The sequence below is a fragment of the Limulus polyphemus genome, unplaced genomic scaffold, assembly GCF_000517525.1.
Source record: "Limulus polyphemus unplaced genomic scaffold, Limulus_polyphemus-2.1.2 Scaffold306, whole genome shotgun sequence".
NCBI lineage: Eukaryota > Metazoa > Arthropoda > Merostomata > Xiphosura > Limulidae > Limulus > Limulus polyphemus.
The window spans coordinates 656,770-680,896 of NW_013665916.1; the positions used below are offsets into that span (position 1 = coordinate 656,770).

The 24,127-nt window shown below is 29.9% G+C and overlaps 1 protein-coding gene across 2 annotated transcripts in view; it reads right to left on the bottom strand.

Annotated features, from left to right (window-relative positions):
- The window catches only part of LOC106457241 (USP6 N-terminal-like protein), a 58,087-nt gene that overhangs the window by 7,753 nt on the left and 26,207 nt on the right, over positions 1-24,127 (bottom strand). Inside the window, exons 1-11 of one of the 2 annotated variants that reach the window (XM_022383073.1) lie at positions 20,927-21,005; positions 18,206-18,307; positions 15,187-15,352; positions 13,844-13,886; positions 13,501-13,581; positions 11,705-11,812; positions 9,758-9,867; positions 8,030-8,078; positions 4,974-5,039; positions 3,966-4,020; positions 2,693-2,853 (exon numbers count right to left, since the gene is read on the bottom strand). In XM_022383073.1, coding sequence (XP_022238781.1) covers positions 2,693-2,853; positions 3,966-4,020; positions 4,974-5,039; positions 8,030-8,078; positions 9,758-9,867; positions 11,705-11,812; positions 13,501-13,581; positions 13,844-13,886; positions 15,187-15,352; positions 18,206-18,209 — 843 coding nt within the window. In that variant the 5' untranslated portion in view covers positions 18,210-18,307; positions 20,927-21,005. Of the gene's footprint in view, positions 1-2,692; positions 2,854-3,965; positions 4,021-4,973; positions 5,040-8,029; positions 8,079-9,757; positions 9,868-11,704; positions 11,813-13,500; positions 13,582-13,843; positions 13,887-15,186; positions 15,353-18,205; positions 18,308-20,926; positions 21,006-24,127 lie in introns of those variants that run through there. The other variant, XM_013916635.2, reaches the window with a different exon arrangement.

Consider the following 24,127-nt stretch of genomic DNA (forward strand, 5'->3'; position numbering starts at 1 on the left):
CAGCATTACATGCCGAATGCGTGTCTCGTCGTGTGCCATCACTATAAGGGATTAGAGTATACTAAATTTTACACATTATATAGGCTACACTAACATGACATTCAGGCGATTCGTTTAACTATTACACATGATGTACAACTCTTGGGGGGGGGGGGGGGGTAATGAAAGTGTTCCAAAGGAGACATTAACTTCTTGATGACTTAATATAAATAGATGTATATTTTTACGAGTTTCCAGCTTATTAGGGTAAATGAATGTAGTTTCATGATACATTTTGAAGTCATTTTACAAAGAAAAAAAGGTAATTCAGATTAGTTTCCTTTTTCTTTTTATGGATACAAGGTCTGTCAAATTTACAAACCTTTTATAGAGTTAGAGTAGAGATAATAACAGACAAAATATAAAGTTTTACTAAAAACAAACATTTGAAATGTATTTAAGATATTTTAGTGATTACACAAATGAAATTTTAGATTTTTGAGATCAAGAATAGTATATTTAATCTTAACATGAAAATCAATTTGCACATGGACTATTCAAAACAAATACTTGATATATTTATGGACAAATCTATTTAGTTTATTAAAAATACTTCACTAAAAAATATGATTTTTTATATGGGAAAGACTTATAATGTTCACTGAAAGACTGTCATATTTTGTGAAGATATACATACTATATTAAAGTTAGTAATATCAAATCTATAAAGACTTTAAACAAATACAAAGAGGTAACATGGTTGGTCAAATTGACCAAGCCTGAACTGAGAGAGAGTTAAGTATCAAAAGTTTCTTTTTTCAAAAAAACTTTATATTTTATCAGTTATTTTCTCTACCATAACTCTATATGGGGTTGATCTATTTGACTGACCTCTTAACGTCTATAAAAATTAGGAAATAAATGTAAATTACCCATTTTTCTTTATAGAATGATTGCACATTGTAACAGGAAACCCCAATTGTTTATCCTAAATAGCTTAATCTTTATAACAGTATCCATCTGTTTATACTTCATTTTATTGGTTTATTGCCCTTTGAACCATGTCTAACTAATAATCTCACCAAACAAGTTGTAAATCACTCAGCAAATGTGCAGTTCATATTACTATTTTGAATTACATGAGGCATAAGTTGCTTCCAACCATAACAAGTGAAGAATTTTTATTTTTCATTATCTTACCTAATCTAACTACACAAGTTTCTAATTTTTACATTTGGTTACTTTTATAATAACAAAAAAAAACAACACATGAAAAACAAGAAATATACACTACTTATGTAGGTATCTTTTCCTTTTTTTTGCTGTTGACTATCGAGGAAACTTAAGCCTACTTTTTATAATAATGGCACAACTACACTAAATAATAATGCATCTAAGAACACAGAATAATAACATGCAAAAAGTAAACAATGTCCTGTAACTATCATAATTTTCAGGCTTTCTAACTATGTGATATGAATTTTTAACAATTCAACTACATTTGTCAATATGATTCCCAGGAGAAAATTTTTTGAACTGGAGGTGACAGACAATTCTCTGTACCAAAAACATAATATAACACACCATTTGATAGATTAAATTTGTGGCTTTCTATTTGTTATAAGTAATAAACATCAGAGAGAGAGAGAGAGAGAGCTATTGATAATTTGTGAAAAAGAGAATGTGAAGGGTGGATGTAGCAAGTAGGTCTGATATTCTAGTTTATAACTCCATAAACAAACAAGATTGAAGGCTATTTAAATTATGCTTTGCCTAAGTAATATCTATATTATAATATGTAACTTACATTAAATCAAATACTTCTCAGAGGGGTTGTAAATAAATTAAAAAAGACAGAAGACCTAGAGAGCAAATGTCATAGTTCTCATACAAGGGGAGCGAGGATTTTTTAAAATATTTCCTTATAAAATTAAGAAAATAAAACTTATAATTTAATTTATATAATATTAAAATTTGGTTTATTATCTACATTTTGATGCTGAGTTTATTCATATACAATGATAGTAAAGTAGTTAAATTAAACTAAGTATTTAATTAAATTTTGAATGTATATATCTCTATAAAAAAAACAAAAAAAACATACGTGCACTTAAGACTTTAATATAGCAAGAGGGTTAAAAGAAGAACTTTCCTAGTATACAAACTGCTATGATTTTACTTTGAATTAACACCTCTCAATTGTTGATTCAAGTCTTGTGACTTTCTCCCTTAGTTCTATATTAATTGTTTTCAGACTGTGAGTGGAAATTAATGAAAAAATAAGAAAACCCTCAAAGTAAGTAACAATATGCCAAATAATAAAAATCAAACTTATCTCAAATAAACTAAAACTAATTATAAAATACACAACTAATGTTCCAACACAGCTGGAGCTCTTCTTTATAGCTGTGCTATATTAGTATAATAGCAATACCTCCTTTCATTTCCTTCTGAGTTCAAGTCTGATGTGGCCTATACTTTACAATATCTAAAAATCAATAGGAAGTCCACCAAATCAGTTATATGAGCTGTAGCATAAAATGTTCATCATCTAATGTTTAAAAACACTTATATTTCAAGCAAAGTGGACAGAATAATTTGTTCTTGCTTGTGTCTCAGTCAAGGTCCAGTGAAATGTTTAAATATAGATCTTCCAGAGCTTTGTTTAGGTTTGTACAGATTTTATCAAATACCATAAACTTTATGTACTTACCCTGTCTAAGAAACACTGAAAGAACCACTTGAGGGTATAAAGACTTGAATGAATTTCATACTTGTCTAGATGCTTCTTTAGTTTGGGTAGAAATTTTGTTAGGATCTTATCATGATGCTCCTGAAACCTCTGAAGCTTGGGAAAGCCAGGTATAAAAAATCCTAAATGATATATATAAAATATGTTATTTAACAGCAGCAGATTTGCTTCAAATATGTCCCCCCCAAACTGTAAAATAATTCAGAAAAGTTATAAAGAATGCTTATGTTAAAGTTGAAAACATAAGGAATCGTAAATCACTTACAACTACTAAACCTAACATACATGTTGAAAGTGATTTCATGCTGTGTCAATCTCAAAAACTACATGAAAAGGTTCATCTACTTAACTACGAGGATCTGTGCAGTCTCAGTTTGTTAGCCACAATGTGACCTTGAAAACCAGTACATTATACAAACAGAATACATAACATTGTAATTAAATTTTTACTCAACTACATCCGAAACCTTGTAATGTTTCAATTTGTTACCCCAATCCCACTGTGTAACTTTCTAACTCAGTTTATTATCCAAACTGAATGCACAACTGGTTTCTCTACCACATCTATACCTTCTAAATCAAATTATTACTGAATCACAGTGTGTAAATTTTTAAACCAGTTCATTACTCAACCATAATATATAGATTGATAGCTCTAAATTTATTCAAACACACAATCTTCTAACTCAGTGCATTGCCTTGTTTTAATAATAAAACAAGTTTATTACTCACCTAAAAAGTTTTGGAGTTCAGGTTTTACCGACTGTCGAATGTACCTATGTAATCCAATTTCTTAAAATCAATTTGTAATGTTAAAAATCAATTTATCCAATACAGTACTTAACTCAATCTATTAATAAGGCACAATGTGTAACTCAGTTTTCTACACCATCATAATGTATAACTTTGCAACTCAGTTTCCCAACTGAGCTCTGAATGCTGACCAAACTTCATCTGTAATGACATGCAAAACATAGTATCAGCTCCTTGAAAGTGTGAATACTTAGGCTAGTAAAGAATATCAGACAATAAAAAAATTAAAAAATAATGGCAAGAAAACTACCACAAGCAAGAGAACTAATGAATATTGATATGTTTGTACTTAAGTGATAAATGGTTATATTATAATGTGTATGTAAATTTTTTAACTGATGAAATTAAAATAGTAAGGTTAGAATGATTACCATGTCCAAACCCGGTATACCCGTAACAATTAAATATATACCACACTTACCATGCATGGCATGTTTTTCATTTGTCATCAAGACAGAAAGACTCCAGAAAGCATCCTGAAACAAAATATCCAAAAAATAGATTATATAAATGTGTGGGCATTTAAGAATAATTTTTGAACAGTTTATTTACTCTCAATGATTAAATATTAATCGTTTCTCTTTCAAGAAATGAATCGAATCCACTATCTTATGTAAACAAATTATTACTCTACATGTTTGGTAACATCAAGGTTAAACCTTGTATGCAGAGAAGGTGTAGTGATTTGTTATACGTGAAAAATAGAACTTGTTGAAATTCAAATAAAATTTAAACACCATGTTCTGAATAATGTAAGGATATAGATGATTGTTAAGTACCAAAACTATTGCAGAATATTAGAGATTCAATAAAATAAACAGAAAAAAAAAGAGTGCTTATGGCCAGTAGGTAAAGAAATATTGAAAAAATGAAGTTACGTCTATAGTAAATCTTGTTTGAAATCTCCAAACCACATTCATGTTAAACCTCTTCTAAATAACTGACCAATCAGAACAAGGAACTAGAACAGTTCTATATGACAGTTGCAAAGTTGTTCTTCATCCAGAATACAATGTAACCATCTCATGAAATAGTATATAAAGATTTTTGAATAGAGAAGCTATAAAGAGTAACATGTTGGCTGACCTTACCACGACTTCAGATTGGGATTTTCCCTACTTGAACTTTAAAAAATTCAAATCTTTTAAGAAATGAAATATATACTATAAGGGATTAAGGTATTTAGTACTTACATATTACATATACAAGTCAAAAGTATCATCATTTCATTACTATTTAATGCATTTCTTTTCTGCTGGACATTTTCCATTGAAATCTTTATTTAAAAATCAGTCAAAATATTTTATAAATTTCTTTGTCCTTCACAGAACTTTAAAATATATGTATGTTCTACCATAAAAAATATTATTTTTAAAGTATGTAACACCAAGCTTAATGCAGCCGAGATACATATAACTGTTATACTCACCTCTTCATTCATATACATTAATAACAGTGCAGCTATCTGACTCATCCCTTGACAGTAGCCAATTTCCTAGAGCATAACAAAATATACAATTCATCTTTAGAATTTGTCAGCATATTTCATATTCTGAAAATTATCTATGTAGCTAGCAAGTACCCTACAAGTCGTAAGTGTTGATTACTACATTATTTCTTTTTATAAAGTACATCAATGTGAGTTTTGATTCAGAACAGTCACTTTTAATTCAATTATTACTGTAAAAAAATTTATTCTGTCAAATAACTGTGACTATAAAAAAAACAACAAAAACTATAATACCTCAAAAGATGCAAATATACATTACTTAACTCTAAACTTGACCTAGGTATTTGCTCAGAATACCTTCATAATATTCACTCAATAAATAACTCTACAGTTGTTCTTTGGCTACCAGACATTACAACAGATGCAGAAGTTTTACATTGTATCACATTTTAAAACAAACAACACTCAGTATATCTTATACAGGGTACTACTATTTACACTCATCTGGAATATTTGAGATTTGGAGTTGTAGGGTACTGACTGAATAAGTTTCACACACATAGTGTTATTTTTGCCACATTTTATAGTGTAGGTTCACTAAAGTTTTTGTAGCCAGTGAACTTTTAAGCATAAACGTATTAGAAAAAAAAAAAAAAGACATTTTCATTCTTGCAAGTGGTGGTTGAGTTTTAGCTTTTAAATGTCTTGAAATGCTAACTTCTCAACATGTTTAGTTCCTGCTGAAGAATTACAGAATCTTGAAGGTCTTATTTCACTATACAGCTGTTTTACAAACCAACCTCACATATGTAATAACTTCACAAATATATATAACTTACAATATTGAAAAAATTTAATTTAGTACAAATTTTCAAAAACATGGAACATCTTTAGTGATATCTATACATCTGTCCATCTATTTCTTTGCTTATTTATAACAAGTTCCTGTTATGTAATTTCAATAAAATGGCTGATGTAAAGATAATGAACGTTGAACATCAACAATGTCATTTTAAATGTTTTAGCATATCTGAAATAAAACTAGAACTGGACAATTAGTGAAATTTGCTGATCAATTACATAAAAGTAATTGATTAATCCCATGTGAGATGGCTATATATGTATCTATACACAACCAGCTTATGAGGGAATAATCATATATACACACACAGGGTGTCTGAAGTCTGGAATTATAGGTACTTCAATAAATTTTATAGAATGTGTTCCACATGCTGTCCTTCTAATCTGAAACAAGTTTGGATTAACTTGACCTTCTCATCCTTTGACAGCACCATAATCAGTCACATATACGAAAGTATGAAAAGCTGCAATTCGAGTACAGCTCCATACTTTTTGGACACTTTGTATATATATATGTGTGTGTAAATAAAAGATTACTGTCACATAAGTTGACTTTGGTTAAAAAAAAAATATTTTAACATCTCTTGAGCGGACTTAAAAAAAAAAAAAAGCAAACATTTCTTTTAAAGATAGTCTGTATATTTACTATTAGGTAGATCACTAATGTCAAGATAACCAGGTGTTTGCCATTTTGCTTTTATAATGTATACAAGAATACATACACTTAATTTTTGGGATTGAGTTTACAACTGTTTAGTAACACAACTATACTGAGTTCATCAATCACTTGATTGTACAAATAAAAGGGATATTTTACATGAATCTTTACTGGAAAAAGGACGGTAAACTTAACAGAAAGTGCCACTTTCAATAGTTAAAGGTAGAGGAATATAATGATCATCGTGGGTATAAAATTAGTCATTATTTTGTACACAATATTCTAGTGCAAAACAAGTCAGCATTTTATCATTCTGAAAAACCATAAGCCAGTTCTACACATCTCTAACTGACATTACATATTTGTCATTGCATATTAGGCTAACAAAAGCACTATTTCTGTGTTTATGGTAACATTGTCAAGAAAAGTTAGGGTTGGTAGGTAAGTTTTTTTATTATTAAACATTATTACACTGCACTGTTCCCCATTGTGAAAATTGAGGAAGTTTTTCATGCATTTTATAAAACCAAGAATTACGGTACTTTAAGGTTTTAATTTCATATCCGTTTGTTTAGCAAATATGCATTGTTTTTCTTCTTATAGTATATTTATTTCCCATTTTGCTAATGGGTCATGCACACTGAAGTCCTTGTTTCTAACATACATCTTTCACTCTTAAAACTGTAAAAGTATAAACAGAGTAAAAAACAGAAAAACTTATTCTTACCAACTTTTTCATTGAAATCATATTGTAATCTATATAAAAACAATCAATATAGGAAAATATGCAAGTAGTGGTACAAAAATTAAAGTGGAATATTAATGCCCCTCATACCACTCAATTAACTTCTCCATTGCAATGATTAAAGATAATCCCCCAGTGCCAGGTTCGTTCTTACATACACCGTGGAAGTTTGGAATTTTGTACCACTTTAAAGAATTGTATTTCACTTAAAACTTTCCAAAATTTACTAGTTTCAAGTTTCATACAAGTAATGAGATATCAATATCTATATCTTTTTTGTTTTTATTATGTATGTAAAAACGAACCTGGCACTGGGGGAGTTATCTTTAATTATTGCAATGGAGAAGTTAATTGAGTGGTATGAGGGGCATTAATATTCCGGTGAAGCGGAGAACGGACCACAGGGTCCACGTTTTTAGTGTATTGTATCTTTTTGTTCTTTATTGTAGTGAAGTAGTTGAAACTATTCTATTTGAAGATATTACTGACAATGGGGAACAGAATCATACTAGTATAAAACAGCCCATTTCAATCTGGTTATTTCAGAAATTTGAGTTAAAAAAACATTTTTGGAACATGGCTTACTCTTATCAGATTTCTATATTTATATTGTTTACATTGTCCATTTATTTATATCTCTTAAGCCATTCTGTGCTACGTTGCAATGTTTCGGTGACATACGAAAATTATAAAAACATCAAACCAGCATTTTTCTGTGGTTTTATTCTATTTAGTACTAATTTCTTGAGATCAAGTAATAAATTTACTTACAGTGTTGTACATAGAGTAGGCTGCAAGGACATGAAATAAAGCTTGTTGTCTGGTAAAGAAAGAGTAATAATATTTGTTAAATGTTTTAACAGCCCCCAAAAAAAAAATTGTTACTTATCAGAAAGAAATAAAACAGGAGGTCATAAAAAAAGATGGATGATAAGTATACATATGCAGCTGAGAAGATTTGAAGAGAATTTTAATATTATTGATTTATTCTTCATTACTTTTATAATAAAAATATTTTAAAATAAATATAATTTTGAAAGTGAAGTTACAAGTATAATAGGCAAAATTGTTGGGAGGTTTTTTTTATTTTTTTTTTTTTTTATTAACAAACAACTAAGTAAATGTATAATAATACTTATTTAACTAGGTTGAGATTTATAATACATATTTAACAACAATGCTAAGTTATAATAACACTTATTTAACTGGGTTTAGTTACAAAAATACACATTTAACAAGATTAAATTTGTATACTATCCATTTCAAAGATTAATGCATATATTGTTGAAATAACCAAAGTATTAAGGAAACATCTAAAAATAATTATGCATAATAATATTATGAATCATGATTAACCTTAAATTAAGATAAACATGGGCAAACATTGCATACAATAATAGAACAATAACCAATTTATAAGTCTTGAAACAGAGATATTCAAGAACAATATACAAAACAATAACACAAGAAGTGAACACAGTCTTATAAAAATATGTAACAATACAATAAGCAGAAAATAAAAAATTTTGCAGCTAAAGCCAATAAAAAAAGATACCCACAAAATTATCAAGAACTGAACCCAAAGATTAAAACAAAAACCTAGAGAACAAATATACCACAAAAATAAAAATTGAAACTAAAGATTCTCAAACATAGACTTGAATAATCATTACATAAAATAATGATAAAATAAGGTTTGGCCAGATGGTACTGAAACATCATTATAAAGAATCATATAGAATTATATCATAAGTACTAAACCAAAAGTAAAAAACGCCAAACCACAGAAGTTAATACATAACCATATATCATATTACTTTTGCAAAATCCACATTTCTTAAATGGGAATTATTTCTCAGTCTTTGCTGTTTTTCAATAAACTTTGTAACTATTTTAAAATCTTCATGTCATATATTTTAATACCCAGATTGTTTGTATTTTTTAAACTTTATTAAATTCACATTACTCCAATATATTTAATCAATTATGATGTACATGTTTTGACAATTTCCATTCTATTGCTACATTTAGTGTATTTTACAATAATCCTTAATTAAATCCAAACTTGGAAACATATTTTTTTTACTCTATCTACTTGATCAAGGAAAAAGCAAAAAAACCAAAACATTGTCTCTGTGTAATGTGTTATGGCAACTTTATGATTAATCTATTTTTTTTTCCCATAAAATTTCTTTGCCACTAAATAATCAGTTTTAATATTCTTAATTAATAATCAACAAATAATTTATTTTACAATAGCTTGTATCTAAAAAAAAAAAAATATCTATGAAACAAAAAACTCATTTACATTTACCAAAAAGAACAAAACAGTTATAAATACTACTTTTTCTAGAAAAATACAATCCTTCTTGTCTAATATGAAACTTAAGATATTGTATTGATATTCAAAACCCTGTAAACTGGGATAATTATTATAATGTTAAAATTACAAGACCTACACAGATAGATATATAGCAAACAATCAAAAAATAAACTCACTGAACCCCATAACGCTCTCGAAACATGATATGGTTTCTATATGTACGGTTTACATCTAAGTCTATCTGCCTGACATCTGTTGACCATTTTCTGGCTCTCTGCTTCATTTCCTTTGAAAATGTTAAGAATAAGAGAAATTCATAGTAAATAGTATTCCACTTATCGCTAAACAAGCTTAGAATGCTCAACTTATGAAGATATGATAAATGTTGAGACAGAAACATATTAAAACAACATGGTTTATATCACCTTTTTGATTGTGCATTAGACTGTCTTAAAGTAACTAAGTATTATTTTTCTGTTTTTCAGTAAATTTCTCTCAAATTAAAACTCAGAACCACACTGTAATAATGCATCCAGCCCATTCTTTTCAGAAATGTTTCTTGAACAGCAACTGATATTTATTTGAAAATAAACGTTTACATAGTTTTCAATGAGAGATGGTGTCATATTGTACAATATACAGACATAATGGTTTAAGGTATGTATGTGTTGTGACAAGAAACTATGATGGTAAATTCTAAATAACAAAAATCTTTGACTTTGTAGCACCTTCTGTTATGAGTGTATTAAACACTATGATAATGAAAACATGATAGTTATGTTTTTTGGTTGACAACAAGCAAAACTATGAGCCAGTACACACTATAAATGACTAATTCTTCTCAACAAAATGTATAACCTACAAACACCCTAAGTAACTTAATGACTAAGAAAACAATGCTTGTGTCACATATTAATTTTCAAATAGATGAACAGCTAGTTTCTTTATGTTCTAATTCAATCGTATTAATGAGTGATCTTTGTAATGACTATACATGAATAAGTAATACAGAGATTAACTTATGATTTTATAAATTTTATTAAAGAGCATCTTTCAGTTCTTTGTTTCTGAATGTATTTATTTACAAATTGTTCTTTTTTTTTTTTTATATTGTCCAGTTATGTTTTTGCTAAGCAAGGGAGAAAGTTCACAAAACATGCAAAACTAAATAAACTATATTTACATGATATTTTTTGTATGAATGCATGGCTTTGAAAATCAAAAAGATTTCATATATATAACAGAAAGTCTGTGTGTGTGTGTGTGTGTGTGTGTGTGTGTTTGTATGCCCATTATCTAATTACTACTACATTGCTTGGCCAATCACAACCAAATTTTGTGGGGTGGTAGCTTGGAACAAAACAATGACAATGTTAATGGGGGTTCACTCCACCCCCATTATTGCTGTTATTGAGCATATATTATCTTTAATGTAAGTTAACCTTAAGTACATTAACAGATGGCTCCATGTCATTACACCAAAAATAAAAAAACTTTATTAAATTTTCTATAACCCAACATACACAAAGTGTGGGGGAGGGAACACAAACTTCTTATATGCCAGCACTCTCTATGGAAGAATGCAATGATAAAAAAGGGCACCATTATTCCAATTATACATAAACTCAGATAATGTTTCTACTCCAATAGCAACCATAAGGCTGATATGAAAAGCCATTTCTTGAGTTATACCCAATTCCTACTTTGACTTGTGACCTTTCAAATTCAGCCCATAAAACACTTCTATGGCCAATGACTGTCAATAAATTAATCTTGTCAAACACAGTGGAAGGACATTAAGAGCTGGGTGTTGAAAGTGGGTAACAGAAAGCACCCCTATCACCATTACTTTAGTCACTACTTCTTCCTGCAAAGTCACCCTGACCACCACACAATGTATACTATGTTTTAAGTATGTACATATTGATTTCTTAAAGCTTATACAAAACTTCTGGTGAGGTAATAATGAATACTGTAATAATATGTTATAAACCATCAGTGTGAAAGTTAGAATTTTTGTGTTATTTATCATAGCAAACAAATTGCCTTGATCATTCTATTTTTACTGAAGCTGTTAAAAATGCTGAAATAAAAAAAGACAAATATTACCAGTCAAAGTTTACCTTATACTTTCCTTCTTGTTCTTGTTTAACACGTTGAACCTCTAGTAATCTTGTCCAGATTTCACCACGCACTGCATTTGGTATTCCTTTATATATTCTCCGTCTGAGCTACAGGACGAGGATAAAATTATTGTTTTGATCAACTGGTAAGCAACAATAACAACAGAAATTATTTGAAGTTTGTCTTATTGTAATTATCTGAATAACAAAGTTTTTACTAAATTATCTAGTTTCAACAATCATTTCTAGATTTTGCTGCTGCTCAAAACTACTAAATTAAATTGAACCCAAATTTAAACAGAATGTGAGCCAGTCAGCAAGTTTATAATATTTCTATATGATTGGTTAAAATCTCATTTACAATACAGAGGGTTGAGTTCATTTATATTAAATCACTTTTTTGAACCTTGCAAAGTCATCAATGCTGATGTGTCCATTCATGTCCTATACAACAGTGTATCTTGATAATATCCCTGTAATAGAGTTTTCATTGTAAGCAATTCAGTCATAAGTTGTCATGTTTAAAGCACACCACTATCCATGTTAGCTTTCCATAACCCAACTAGAATATGAAGACTAGTTTCCCAGTGCCAATTACAACAGTATGGTCTCACAGAAATCTACAGTTGCTACAGCTGGTATGTCACCGTATGCTATATCATGAATACCTACTTAATTCAGCAACTGCTTGAGGTATGTGACAGACGAATGGAAGGTATGATTTATCATACCCTGTTAACTTTGTTTCCAGATGGAGATCCTTCTTGATTATGTTGCATACCTAAGCCTAAGGTACGTGGATTGCTTTGCTACTATGGTTTCTCACCTGTTACAAGACACTGCACTTTTCTTTGCACATCTAGGGTATGAATTATTGGATGATCCTGGTGTCCCAAATTTTCCATTGTCCTTAAGTACAAGGCATATCATCATCTAGGAAATTCTAAAACCTTAATCTGAAGACTCCTTTATGTCCTCAATTTCTAAACATTTTGAATTGGCTATTAGGTTAAATACCTTTTCCATAAAAGATCAATTTTAGTTGGAAACCACATACTTACAAATGTCAAATGTCAATATGTAGTTCCGATACACTCTGTTCCAATGCAAGTTTATATTAGCTGTGTTTGTTACATGAATTGCTGATTTGAATATTCAAAATTATTTTAACATATTGTACTCAACCATTTATAATGAGAAAAACAAAAGAGTAACTACATATAAAAACAAAGCTTTTATAAAATATCAAATAAAATGTTCCTGCTTCTAAATATTTTGAAAGTTTTTAAGCTTACGTGCTATGAATAATATTTAACAAAATCTAACTAAAATAAACCTTATACATGCTCAATTATCTTTTAAGAACTGAATGTGGAAAATTTTACAAGCTTTAATGCCAATATGAAAGATGATCAAATTTCAAGCATGCAGCAAGTAATCCTTTTTTTCTTTTCTAATATCAAAGCAGCTATCATTTAACTATTAAACAATTAATATACAAACAATTAACTTACAAGTTAAAAAACTTTTTGGCCTTATTAGTTTTCAATATGAAATCATTCCCACTGTTAAAAATTATCATTTTTTTCTAGTCTTCTAAACTTATTATGCAACTTGCAGATATTACTCTCATAACCACAGAATCAGGAAAAATTACACTTCCATTAAAACATTTCTTCTTTGTAATTAAATACTAAAACCTAGTATTATAGTTAATCCTACACTATTACACAATAATTCCTCCACTTTTATAAATGCAACACAAAATATATTGTTACTAATTAAAAAAAACTTACTTTGTCACTCTGGCAGTACTTTTCCCATGATTTAAGCATCTTCATCCATTTATTTAATCTGTCATTTTCTACTTGTCGTACCTAAAATAAATAAATAAAAAACTTTAAAGACTTAAGAAATACTGAATAACTTTGAAAACATGCTTAAAAAATAACCTGTTTCATTTTCCTTCTTTGTTGTATTCTTCCATCTTTAAGGTCAGTATCATAAGCTTCTAACATCAAATATTGACGAAGAAAAAAGTTAACAAAAACAAAATAATGTATGCAACAATGCAGACTTAAAATCTGAGAAATGACAAAACTTGGTTTATTTAAAAACAGTAAGCTGTATGTGTATTACCTTTGCTTCATGAGCTGTAAGTCTTTCTGGAAGATGGGTGTCACTGCATAAACAAAAAGTGAAAGTTGATGTTAAATGTGGAATATTGAAATCCATCTTAACTGACAGTGATTGGTGAATATTTGTTTTAATTTACTTTTGAAACACATTAAAAACCTATTCTTACAAACAACAAAGTCAGCATACACTAAAACTAACTGGTAAATAAAAACGAACCCAATTTTAAAAATCACCTGCTGAAAGTGAGTCACATCAGTTTATTCATTTAATCTTCTTATTTGTTCTTTAAATTCCAGATATTGATTGAATGATATTAAAATACATTTCTTGTTTTGGTCAATATTTCACTTTGAAAGAGAATGAATTCCTATTGGTTTTTAAGAAAGTCCATGACTGAAAAATAATTTATACGGGGTTTTATTTTACAGATTGGTAGTTTGTGGTAATAATTTTTTTAAAAATCCTTCTTTTTTTACTGACCCTATATACATTTTCAGTAAGAAGAATGTAATAATCTCTCAACATCACTCCTTCTGTGCCTTATGCTTAATAACAGATTTCACCTCATAGGCTAGACATGAAACGCAAAGCCTTGGTTGAAATGTTATCTACCATAACACTATGTCAGTATGCTACGGAACAGGCTTTCTTAAAAATACTATTCATTCACAGAAAATGATTAACTAAAAGTTATAATGTTCACAAAAATACAGATAAACACTAATGTTGTGACTAGACTTCCACCAATAACTAGACTTTAAGAGTACAACAAAACACTGAGAATATCACAGAGGCCAATCAGTGGAGTCAGTGCAGCATCTCCTTTGCAAACATGAGCAGAGGTGCTGAAACTCACAATTTCTTTACACTTTTCTTCATTGTTTCTCAAGCTGTACAATAGATCAGACCAAAAGTCTAGTACATCTACTGTGATATCAAGTTTTCATGAATTATTGAAATCATATTGAACTATATCATAATGAAGACAGTTGCATGAAGTTATATTTAGTATATATAAATGTAATCAGAAAACTGAACCTGTTAAAAAATGTTAAGTTTAAATTGAAAGACATTATGAGATAAAAAGTTTATGTACGGGTGTGTGTGCACATATAAATGTACAATTTTCATACTTTAAACTGCAATTTGAGCAAAGTTTGAATAGTAAATGTTATAGTTGTTGAATCTCTATTAAACATTTTAAATGGTAAAACTGTCTCTTACTTTTCTACAGTATATAGCTATATATTAAGATATAATTTACTGAAGAATGGTAAAAATAGTTTCAACACTAGACTTCAAAATCCTGACTAATCAAAGAAAAACACTCAGTTTTAGCTCACTGTAAAAATCCATAACGGTCTGTGACATGATACACTTCAAAAGATGGATCTTCCCAAGAGTCAATCTGGGCTCCATTTTCTCGACCACGGTCATATTTAGCAACTATTGCTGCTCTCTCCTCAGCTGCTTTCTCCAACTGTTCAAGCTGAGTGAGGTTTTGAGTACCTAAGGTCATTCGCAAAATCATAATAGACAATATTTCAAACCCAATGTATAAATTTCTATGTTCTATGCCATTTAGTTAACATTACATAAAGAAAAATAAACATTATAAAAAGAATCACAATGTTTTAAATAAATGCAATATAGCTTTTTATTTTATTCCATAATGTTTATTTATTTCCCTAAAACTAAAGAAATAGTTTTCATTCCAACTATTTAAAGCCATAAATGTTACCACAGAATCACATGTATATTTAACTGTTCATATCACATAATTTAAATATAATACATTCATACTTAACATGAATCTACCAGTAAAAAACAAAGCTGCTCATTAATCAAATTAATCATCTCTTTTTAATACAGCAGTAAAAGGTTGGTGATTATTTTCTCTCTTAGTACAATAACATTCAAAAATCTAATTGAATAATTTAAGCTCACACAATGTTATAAGCTTACTTGTATCCATACACATTGTAATTATATATTTAGTTGGTTACAATTACATGGCAACAACTCAAGTTAGGTTCTAGATAGGTCTAATATACTCACTACAAAATTATTTTATATACATATTCCGACACTTACACACACAGAGAAATGAATCTACCTAGAAATTCTAGTGTTATACATTACAAGTTTGCATCAGTGCCTTTTATAATTTTCTCTAATTTTCTTTTAATTAGACTAAAAATTTTATTTTTTTGTGTGATTAACGTAGTATGTTTTTAAAATGTTAATTCAATTAGCTTGCTATTCTAATTTGATCAGTATCCCAGGTTAAACACTGGATAAAGTGGTAACATTTTTACAGACAAAATGTCAATTAGTTTTAAAAGAGGCACCTAGATTTTCCACTACTTTTATTATTGATTTACTTATCTAATTTTGTATTTGTTTATTGTTCTACACCAGAGCTCATCAATTAAGAAGAAGAAGAGATATTAACACCAAATATGTAAAAAAAGAAAGACAGTGCATATGTGCATGACAATGTGTAGAGATTAAACTTTTGATCTTCAGTTAAGCTATGCATTTGTTAACACGGGATTTGTAATTAGGTAGGGGTAGTGTATGTATTAGATGTCACTTTTTTTTAGATGAAAAAACCCAAACAACTAATATATCAAAACAAAATATTAATTAAATAAAATAGTCTCCATTCTTATTGTTGATGCTTTTCTATCTTACAATCAGGTTGTTAATGCCCTGATTAAAGAAATCACTTGGCTTTGAAGCAAAAAGCATGTCGATGTCCTCTTTTACACCTTCCACATTTGCATACATTTTCTCATTAAGATGGTGTTGCAGCAAACTTAAAAGACGGTAATCTGATGGTGCCATATCTGGAGAATATGGTGAGTGGGGAAGAACTTCTCAAACCAACTCCATAATATTGTGTTGCATCAAACGTACCACATGTGGACATGCATTGTCGTGGAGAAGAACACCTTTCCAATTGACGAGTGAAGGGCATTTCTGATGAAGGCCTTGATTTCAATGTTCCAGTTGCTGACTATAGATCTCTGCATTGACAGATCACTGTGGAATGAAGTATTTGAAATGAATTACTCCTTCGATACCCCACCAAATGCAAAGCATCACTTTCTGCAGATGGAGTCCAGGTTTTGGGGTTGGAAGTGGTTTTTGTCTAGGACTGAGCCATTGTTTTTAGCATTTAATATTCCCATAGAGAATCCATTTTTGATCACCGGTGACAATTCTGTCCAAATATGGATTACGCGCCAGAAGAGATGAAGCAACGTTCAGACGTTGGAAACGATGATCAACGGAGAGTTTGTGAGGCCCCCGTTTACCTTCTTTATGGAGTTTTTTCATGTTCCTTAGATATTTACGTATTGTTTCACGAGAGACATGTAATTTCAGGGCCATTTCATGACTGTGTTGCCTTGGGTTAGACTCAACAAGCATCTTCAGAGCATCAATATCAATTCCAACATGCCGGCCTCTGTCATCCCAGTTTTTAAGGCTAAAGTCACCTGAACGAAATTTGCCGAACCATTGTTGACACTTATGAATGTTCAAAACATTTCCATAAACTTCTTTGATATTCTCTGCGGCTACTGAGGCATTATTTTTCTACAAGCTGAATTTGTGTCTCGTCATGTGCCATTACTATAATGGATTAGAGTATACTAAACTTTACAGATATATAGGCTACACTAACATGACATTTAGGTGTATGTTTTTTGGAGGGTGGTTAATGAAAGTGTCCCAAAACGTGACATTAAATTCTTGATGACCTAATACATGCATAAGCACATGTTCAAATTGAATATAATATGCAACTACCATACCCATAACGGGATGCAGATGGTGAAAGGTAGTAGGTGTTGGGATATTATGGACTGAAGCACAACTGTTATATGGAAAATCAGTTATCTTGTTATTCATTTGCATTTTCAGATTATATATTTCCCAATGCTTTTCAGTGTTATTAATACAGACATTTTCTTCTAAATATCACACACACACACAGTTATTTACCTATGATATTTTGAAAAGTTTATATAGTTGAAATTCATTACAAGTAACAGGTTTAGTATTGAATTTCACAATAGACATTTCAATTTTTGTTTATATATTTATTTTATTGAAACAACCAAGTTATGGTTCACGATTGTTAATTAACCTATTCCTCCACAGCCCTTATATCCATAAACTTTACTGCAGCTATAATCGTTATTAATATATTTACATACTAACTATAATACACAGGTATAAGATGTATATACAACTGTTTATTTCCCAACAAGCTAGATATATAAATTAGTCATATATATTATATTTCACTGTAAAATGTATATGTTATAAAATAAGAAATAAAATACTTACTCATTGTTGGCTAGAAGTGATAACAATATCAGATTTGCAGTCATATCTAAGAGCAGCAAAAACAGATTGAACCTTGTCACTTAGGGTATTTGGTGGTCCCATCTGTTGAGCACAGAGTTTATAATTATACAAGAAAAAAAAAATGTGTATTGATTGACACAGAGAGATTCAAATTTGAAAATGTAAAGTGACTTAACATTAGTTGTGCAAATAGGACCCAAAAATCATTTGGTGCATTATTTTTCTTCTATTAACTTTCAAGTCATGGATTAAAAAAAAAAAAAATTTGCAAAAACCTGAAGAATAATAATCAAAAAGGGCATGGTTGATTAAACCCATGCTGACCTACCATTCATCATTTGCAACAGGTTTTGAGTATGGTAATAATTCACAAGTGCAAAACACAAATTTATGAAATCCAAAAAAAAACCCAAAAGCTAAATTACAGATCTTATCTCTTATCGACCCTCATAATCTAAATCAGAGATTGTCATCAAGTTATACAGATTATATGTATAGTTCTATCACTGCAATATTTATATTCTGTTATTTGGTGTATTAGGCTATGTAGATTGTCATCAAGTTATACAGATTATATGTTGCAAACTAACGAACTATATATTGTTAGGATGATTTAGTTCTATATTCAGTCATGCTCATTTAACGTTGGAGATTATGGAGAGAAGCTGGGAGGCTATGTATCCCAACTTCTCTCCATAATCTCCAACGTTAAATGAGCATGACTGAATATAGAACTAAATCATACTAACAATATATAGTTCGTTAGTTTGCAATAAATAAGACTCATCCACCAAAGTTATATGCTTATCTACACACACCCCACACCCTTAATCTTTATTTAATACTATATATTTAGACTAAGTATTATTAAAGAAAAGTAAAACATCTTTAGTCATATGTATATAAAAGTGATTATTTTTCAAAATAAGATATCTACAAAATTCATACCAAGTACTAGAAAATATAAAATAAAATTGCAAAAAGTAGTAAATAACATTTATACAATGAAAAACCTTAAAAAAATGTTATGACACTTGCGTGTAAAATAAAATTATTAAAACCACCAAAGATAGTTAAAAATACAAGAAAAAAGCACTGCTACAAATCATTTCAAATAAACCTAATAAAGATTATAACAAATACATTATTATGAATGATACTATAGCTAAATTATAAAGAAGAATAAGGAAGTAAATAATGATTTTAAATAGTTTATTTCTTCTAGTACAGGTTAAATAGGGAGATTTCAATGCTGGCCATCAATGACAGCAATCCAAACATATAAAAACAAAACTTCCATTCTGCTTACTATTTTTCAAGAATACAACAATTATACTATTGAAAATATTAAGAACGGCCACTTTTCGTTTTACAAATCTCCATGCTCCTAGTTAGACAGGTTATATTAAATTAAGCCATATTACTTCTATGACATTTCATACTCCTAGTTAGACAGGTTATATTAAATTAAGCCATATTACTTCTATGACATTTCATACTCCTAGTTAGACAGGTTATATTAAATTAAGCCATATTACTTCTATGACATTTCATACTCCTAGTTAAGACAGGTTATATTAAATTAAGCCATATTACTTCTATGACATTTCATACTCCTAGTTAGACAGGTTATATTAAATTAAGCCATATTACTTCTATGACATTTCATACTCCTAGTTAGACAGGTTATATTAAATCAAGCCATATTACTTCTATGACATTTCACACTCCTAGTTAGACAGGTTATATTAAATCAAGCCATATTACTTCTATGACATTTCATACTCCTAGTTAGACAGGTTATATTAAATCAAGCCATATTACTTCTATGACATTTCATACTCCTAGTTAGACAGGTTATATTAAATCAAGCCATATTACTTCTATGACATTTCATACTCCTAGTTAGACAGGTTATATTAAATCAAGCCATATTACTTCTATGACATTTCATACTCCTAGTTAGACAGGTTATATTAAATTAAGCCATATTACTTCTATGACATTTCATACTCCTAGTTAGACAGGTTATATTAAATTAAGCCATATTACTTCTATGACATTCCATACTCCTAGTTAGACTGGTATATTAACCTATATTACCTACAAAGTATTTTTAAGTTATGATCTATGCAGATTGATGGTTTTCATCAAGAATTACTGATAATTGGACATGAATTTTATGTTATGGAATTAAATACACAAAATAAATCGTGTAAGTCTATGTCAACCTAAAATAATTATGCATCCCGGTCGCTAACAACAGCGTATCAACTTCACAGTTAAAACAGTTCGATGTAGCCACAACACACAACTCAGCTCCTTATCTTGTAGACGACAGTCATCCAACAGTCTACGGGTTTTTAAAATATTCCTCAGATGATTAAATCAGCGAAATGATAACTAGTAATAAAATACGATATTGGTTAAACAAGGCATACACTGATCATCGTTCCTCGACTCTGCTTTACGTTAGGCATGTCTGAATGTATATACGCTTGTAAAAGCGGTAATCGAGTACACTGAACTATTGGTCACGAATTGATTTTGCAGCATACTACAACGCACGGCTTACTCTATAGAACTGAAATAAAGATATTTGTTTTTTAAAAAAATGAACGAGTTAAAAGAAAAGTACCGCGGCATCAACGCAAGATGTAGCGATATTTTGTGGATTAAAACGTTGCTGTATCGGGTTACCTGTGGTCTTGTTTGTCGTTGTGACATCTCCAAACAGTTGAAAGGTGACACCAGCGTGTGTTTGTAAAAGGATCTAATAAGTAATATCGTAATTAGTACATGATGTATTTCCGCTCCGTTTTAACACAGTTGCCCGAACAAAGATGTTCGGTTAAAATTTAATGATAATATTTTTGACTGAACATGGAATTCACTTTAGATGTATTGTAGCCGTTATAATCGATAAATTTCGTTAGAACAAGGCGATAAACAATCACACAAACATTAGTATCCCCCTATGTAAATCCGAAACGTTATTACACTAAAACAACTTTTAATCTGTCGATTATGCTGTATTTTAGGGTAACTCTGCGTAACAAAAGAAATGATCAAAGACGCAGAGCTAGGTTAAAGTAATACCAGCACATTTAACTTAGATACCCAAGATATCATTCATTAAAATCACATGTAAATATACACGCATTTCTGTAATTACCATATTTAAGAGTTAACCAACAAGTAATTACTTTATACTTATTTTTAATAAAATACATAACAGAATATAGATGTATATTTTTGACCACCCCACAGTTTTCCACGTGTACTATAATACCTGACAAACCATTCCAAAACTCACCCTTAACATTACGGAACCAATTGTAACATATCCAACCCGTTCTGGGAAGAATGATTAAAACAACTATCCCAACAAAACTTTTGACGTTATTCCTATTAAAAAACCTCCTCCTAATTTGGTTGACACAGTACAGTTAGTGTTGTATGGATTACTCTGTACACAACTGATCCGTTAGCGAGTGTAATACTTCCCACATTAATTATTTGATTAACTTTATAAATGTGCTTGTGCTATATTATCATAACATTGTATTACCATTCGCTTAACTTGTGTCTAGTTTAGTTTACCTGTTCTTACGTTATCAATAACATAATAAATTTATCGTTTGGCCTTTATAACTAGATGAGTGTGTGTGTTTCAGCTGTGAAACAATCCAAGAAATAGCACGATGATATCTCAAGTTCTAAATTCAAAATCACCATACGCGAAACGTAAAACCCTAAAATTCAGTAGTCTAAGTACAACCATATTTTGGCAAAAACTTAATCACGCATCCAGTTCCATAAACGTACCCGATTCAAATAAGTTATCAAATGTACGTCAAACCCGAAATGAATTGCTCAAAACAACAACAACAACAACAAAAAAAAACCATCATGTTCCTGTAATTCATTGTTGTAACTTAAAAAGCTAACTATGTAAAAACTAAGTATATAGTTGTGAATAAAATATCCATTTTTCCGGAGTTGGTTTTGTTTAATCAGTCTACTTCTACGCTCTTAACACTGAAGAGAATGTGAGAAATTCATATTCTGTTTAATATACTCTCTTTTTACTTAGTAGAGAGTATTACTAAAACCTTACAAGACTTTTGATTTAAAAGATTAGAAAGTTTTCATACGTTTATATACTTCCAAATAGTGAACTGTTGTGTTAGCTCCCCTAATGACAAAATATCTTGTACAATATAAAAAGAAGTTTCATAAGTGATAAAACTGAATATTCTCAAACTGAACAAATTACTATTTTCTGTACGTTATACTTGAATATATTTAAGTTAATTTAATGTAAAGTTGGAAAAGCTAAATAAAATAAAAAGTTATATAGAAATTAATATATATAGCATTATTTCTTCTTTATGTATTCAGAGATATGTATGCACAAATAAACAGAACTTTAAAAAATTCTCCTCGGACACATCACACACAAAGAAATACTCTACCAATTCATTCCACTGTTGGCAGGTATTTAGGTTTGAAATGTCTCACGCCTCAAACAATTTGGGGCCTGAAAGATAACCTGGGGCGGTCAGAAATTACACTTTATCTTTGCCACGATCCGAGCATTCTCATTCGGTGCCCTAGCCGTGAATATGTTAACAAGTTAAATCAAAATTCGTAGCAGTAGTCTAGGTTTTAATATCTCTGGGTCTTGAAAGACAACCTGGGATGTTCAGAAACTTTAGTTTCTCTTCACCCTACACTTAAAAGTGGATCCTACCTTTTTTTTTTGTTTTTAAGTACTCCTAAATTGGCCGTTGCTCACCCATGTGGTCAACCTCTTCACTCAGAAGGGCTGACAGTGTTAATATTACTTTGACACTCTTGGGTCATTTCTGTATGTATGACTAGTTTTTATTATGATCTATCAATAAATTTTACTTTCACACAGCGAATGTCACAGTAAAAAATTTGTTGCAAAGAACGCAAGCAGGCTGACGAACGGTTGGTTACGATGTTAACTTTGCTATTTTCTTTAACCAATATTTAATTAAAATACATTTATTATATTAGGAGTACCTTCGTACTCCTGTGGGTACGTGTACCAAAATGTAGGAGTCAAGGCTCTAAATTACGTGTAAAATGAAAAATAAATCATGCAAATATTTTGATGACGAATAAAAATGCAAATTAAAAAAAGTGTTGGGCAAATTACTCTACTGAGTTAACGTGAAATAAAACCGATTTAATAATTTATTAACTTTCAATCCACGTCCTTGCACCACTTACATATAAACTGACGTGTCCGATGTAAAACAAGCCCGTCAAAGTAGGAAGCACCAATTATGCCCATTTACTCGTAACATTTCTGTTCGCTCTCACACTTATCCAGCACTGCCGGTAAGATTATACTTTGTTAGCGATTTATGTTCTATACGGTACTTTAGTGTTGCGTCGCTTATTAAGTCAGTGCATGAATAAGTTTACATTTTATTGTTATTATCTAGGGGAGTCAATTACACAATTACGGCCTGTGAATAGGTCAAAGGTTGACTTCTGGTATAAACAGAGTCTGTGATAATATCCAAAACGGATATCCCGCAATGTATGTGTGAAATGTATTTTTTTTTAGTCTTTATCATAATACTAACATTAACCCTACATAGGTTTGCAATATACTATGCTAGAAATTAAAGTACAAACTAAAATAATTTAAATTTTTTAGATGCTTCTTTCGTTTTTTTAAAAACCCAGTAAATGAAAACCTCACCAAAAACCCACATATTATTTTTTTTTTTAAAATACTGTTCTGCCAACTTTTAACCACATAAATTGGCATATTTGTTTATATATCTACAAAACTAGATACGTTTTTAGACACAAATACCACCAAATGGAGCGAAGATGGTATACGATATTAAATAT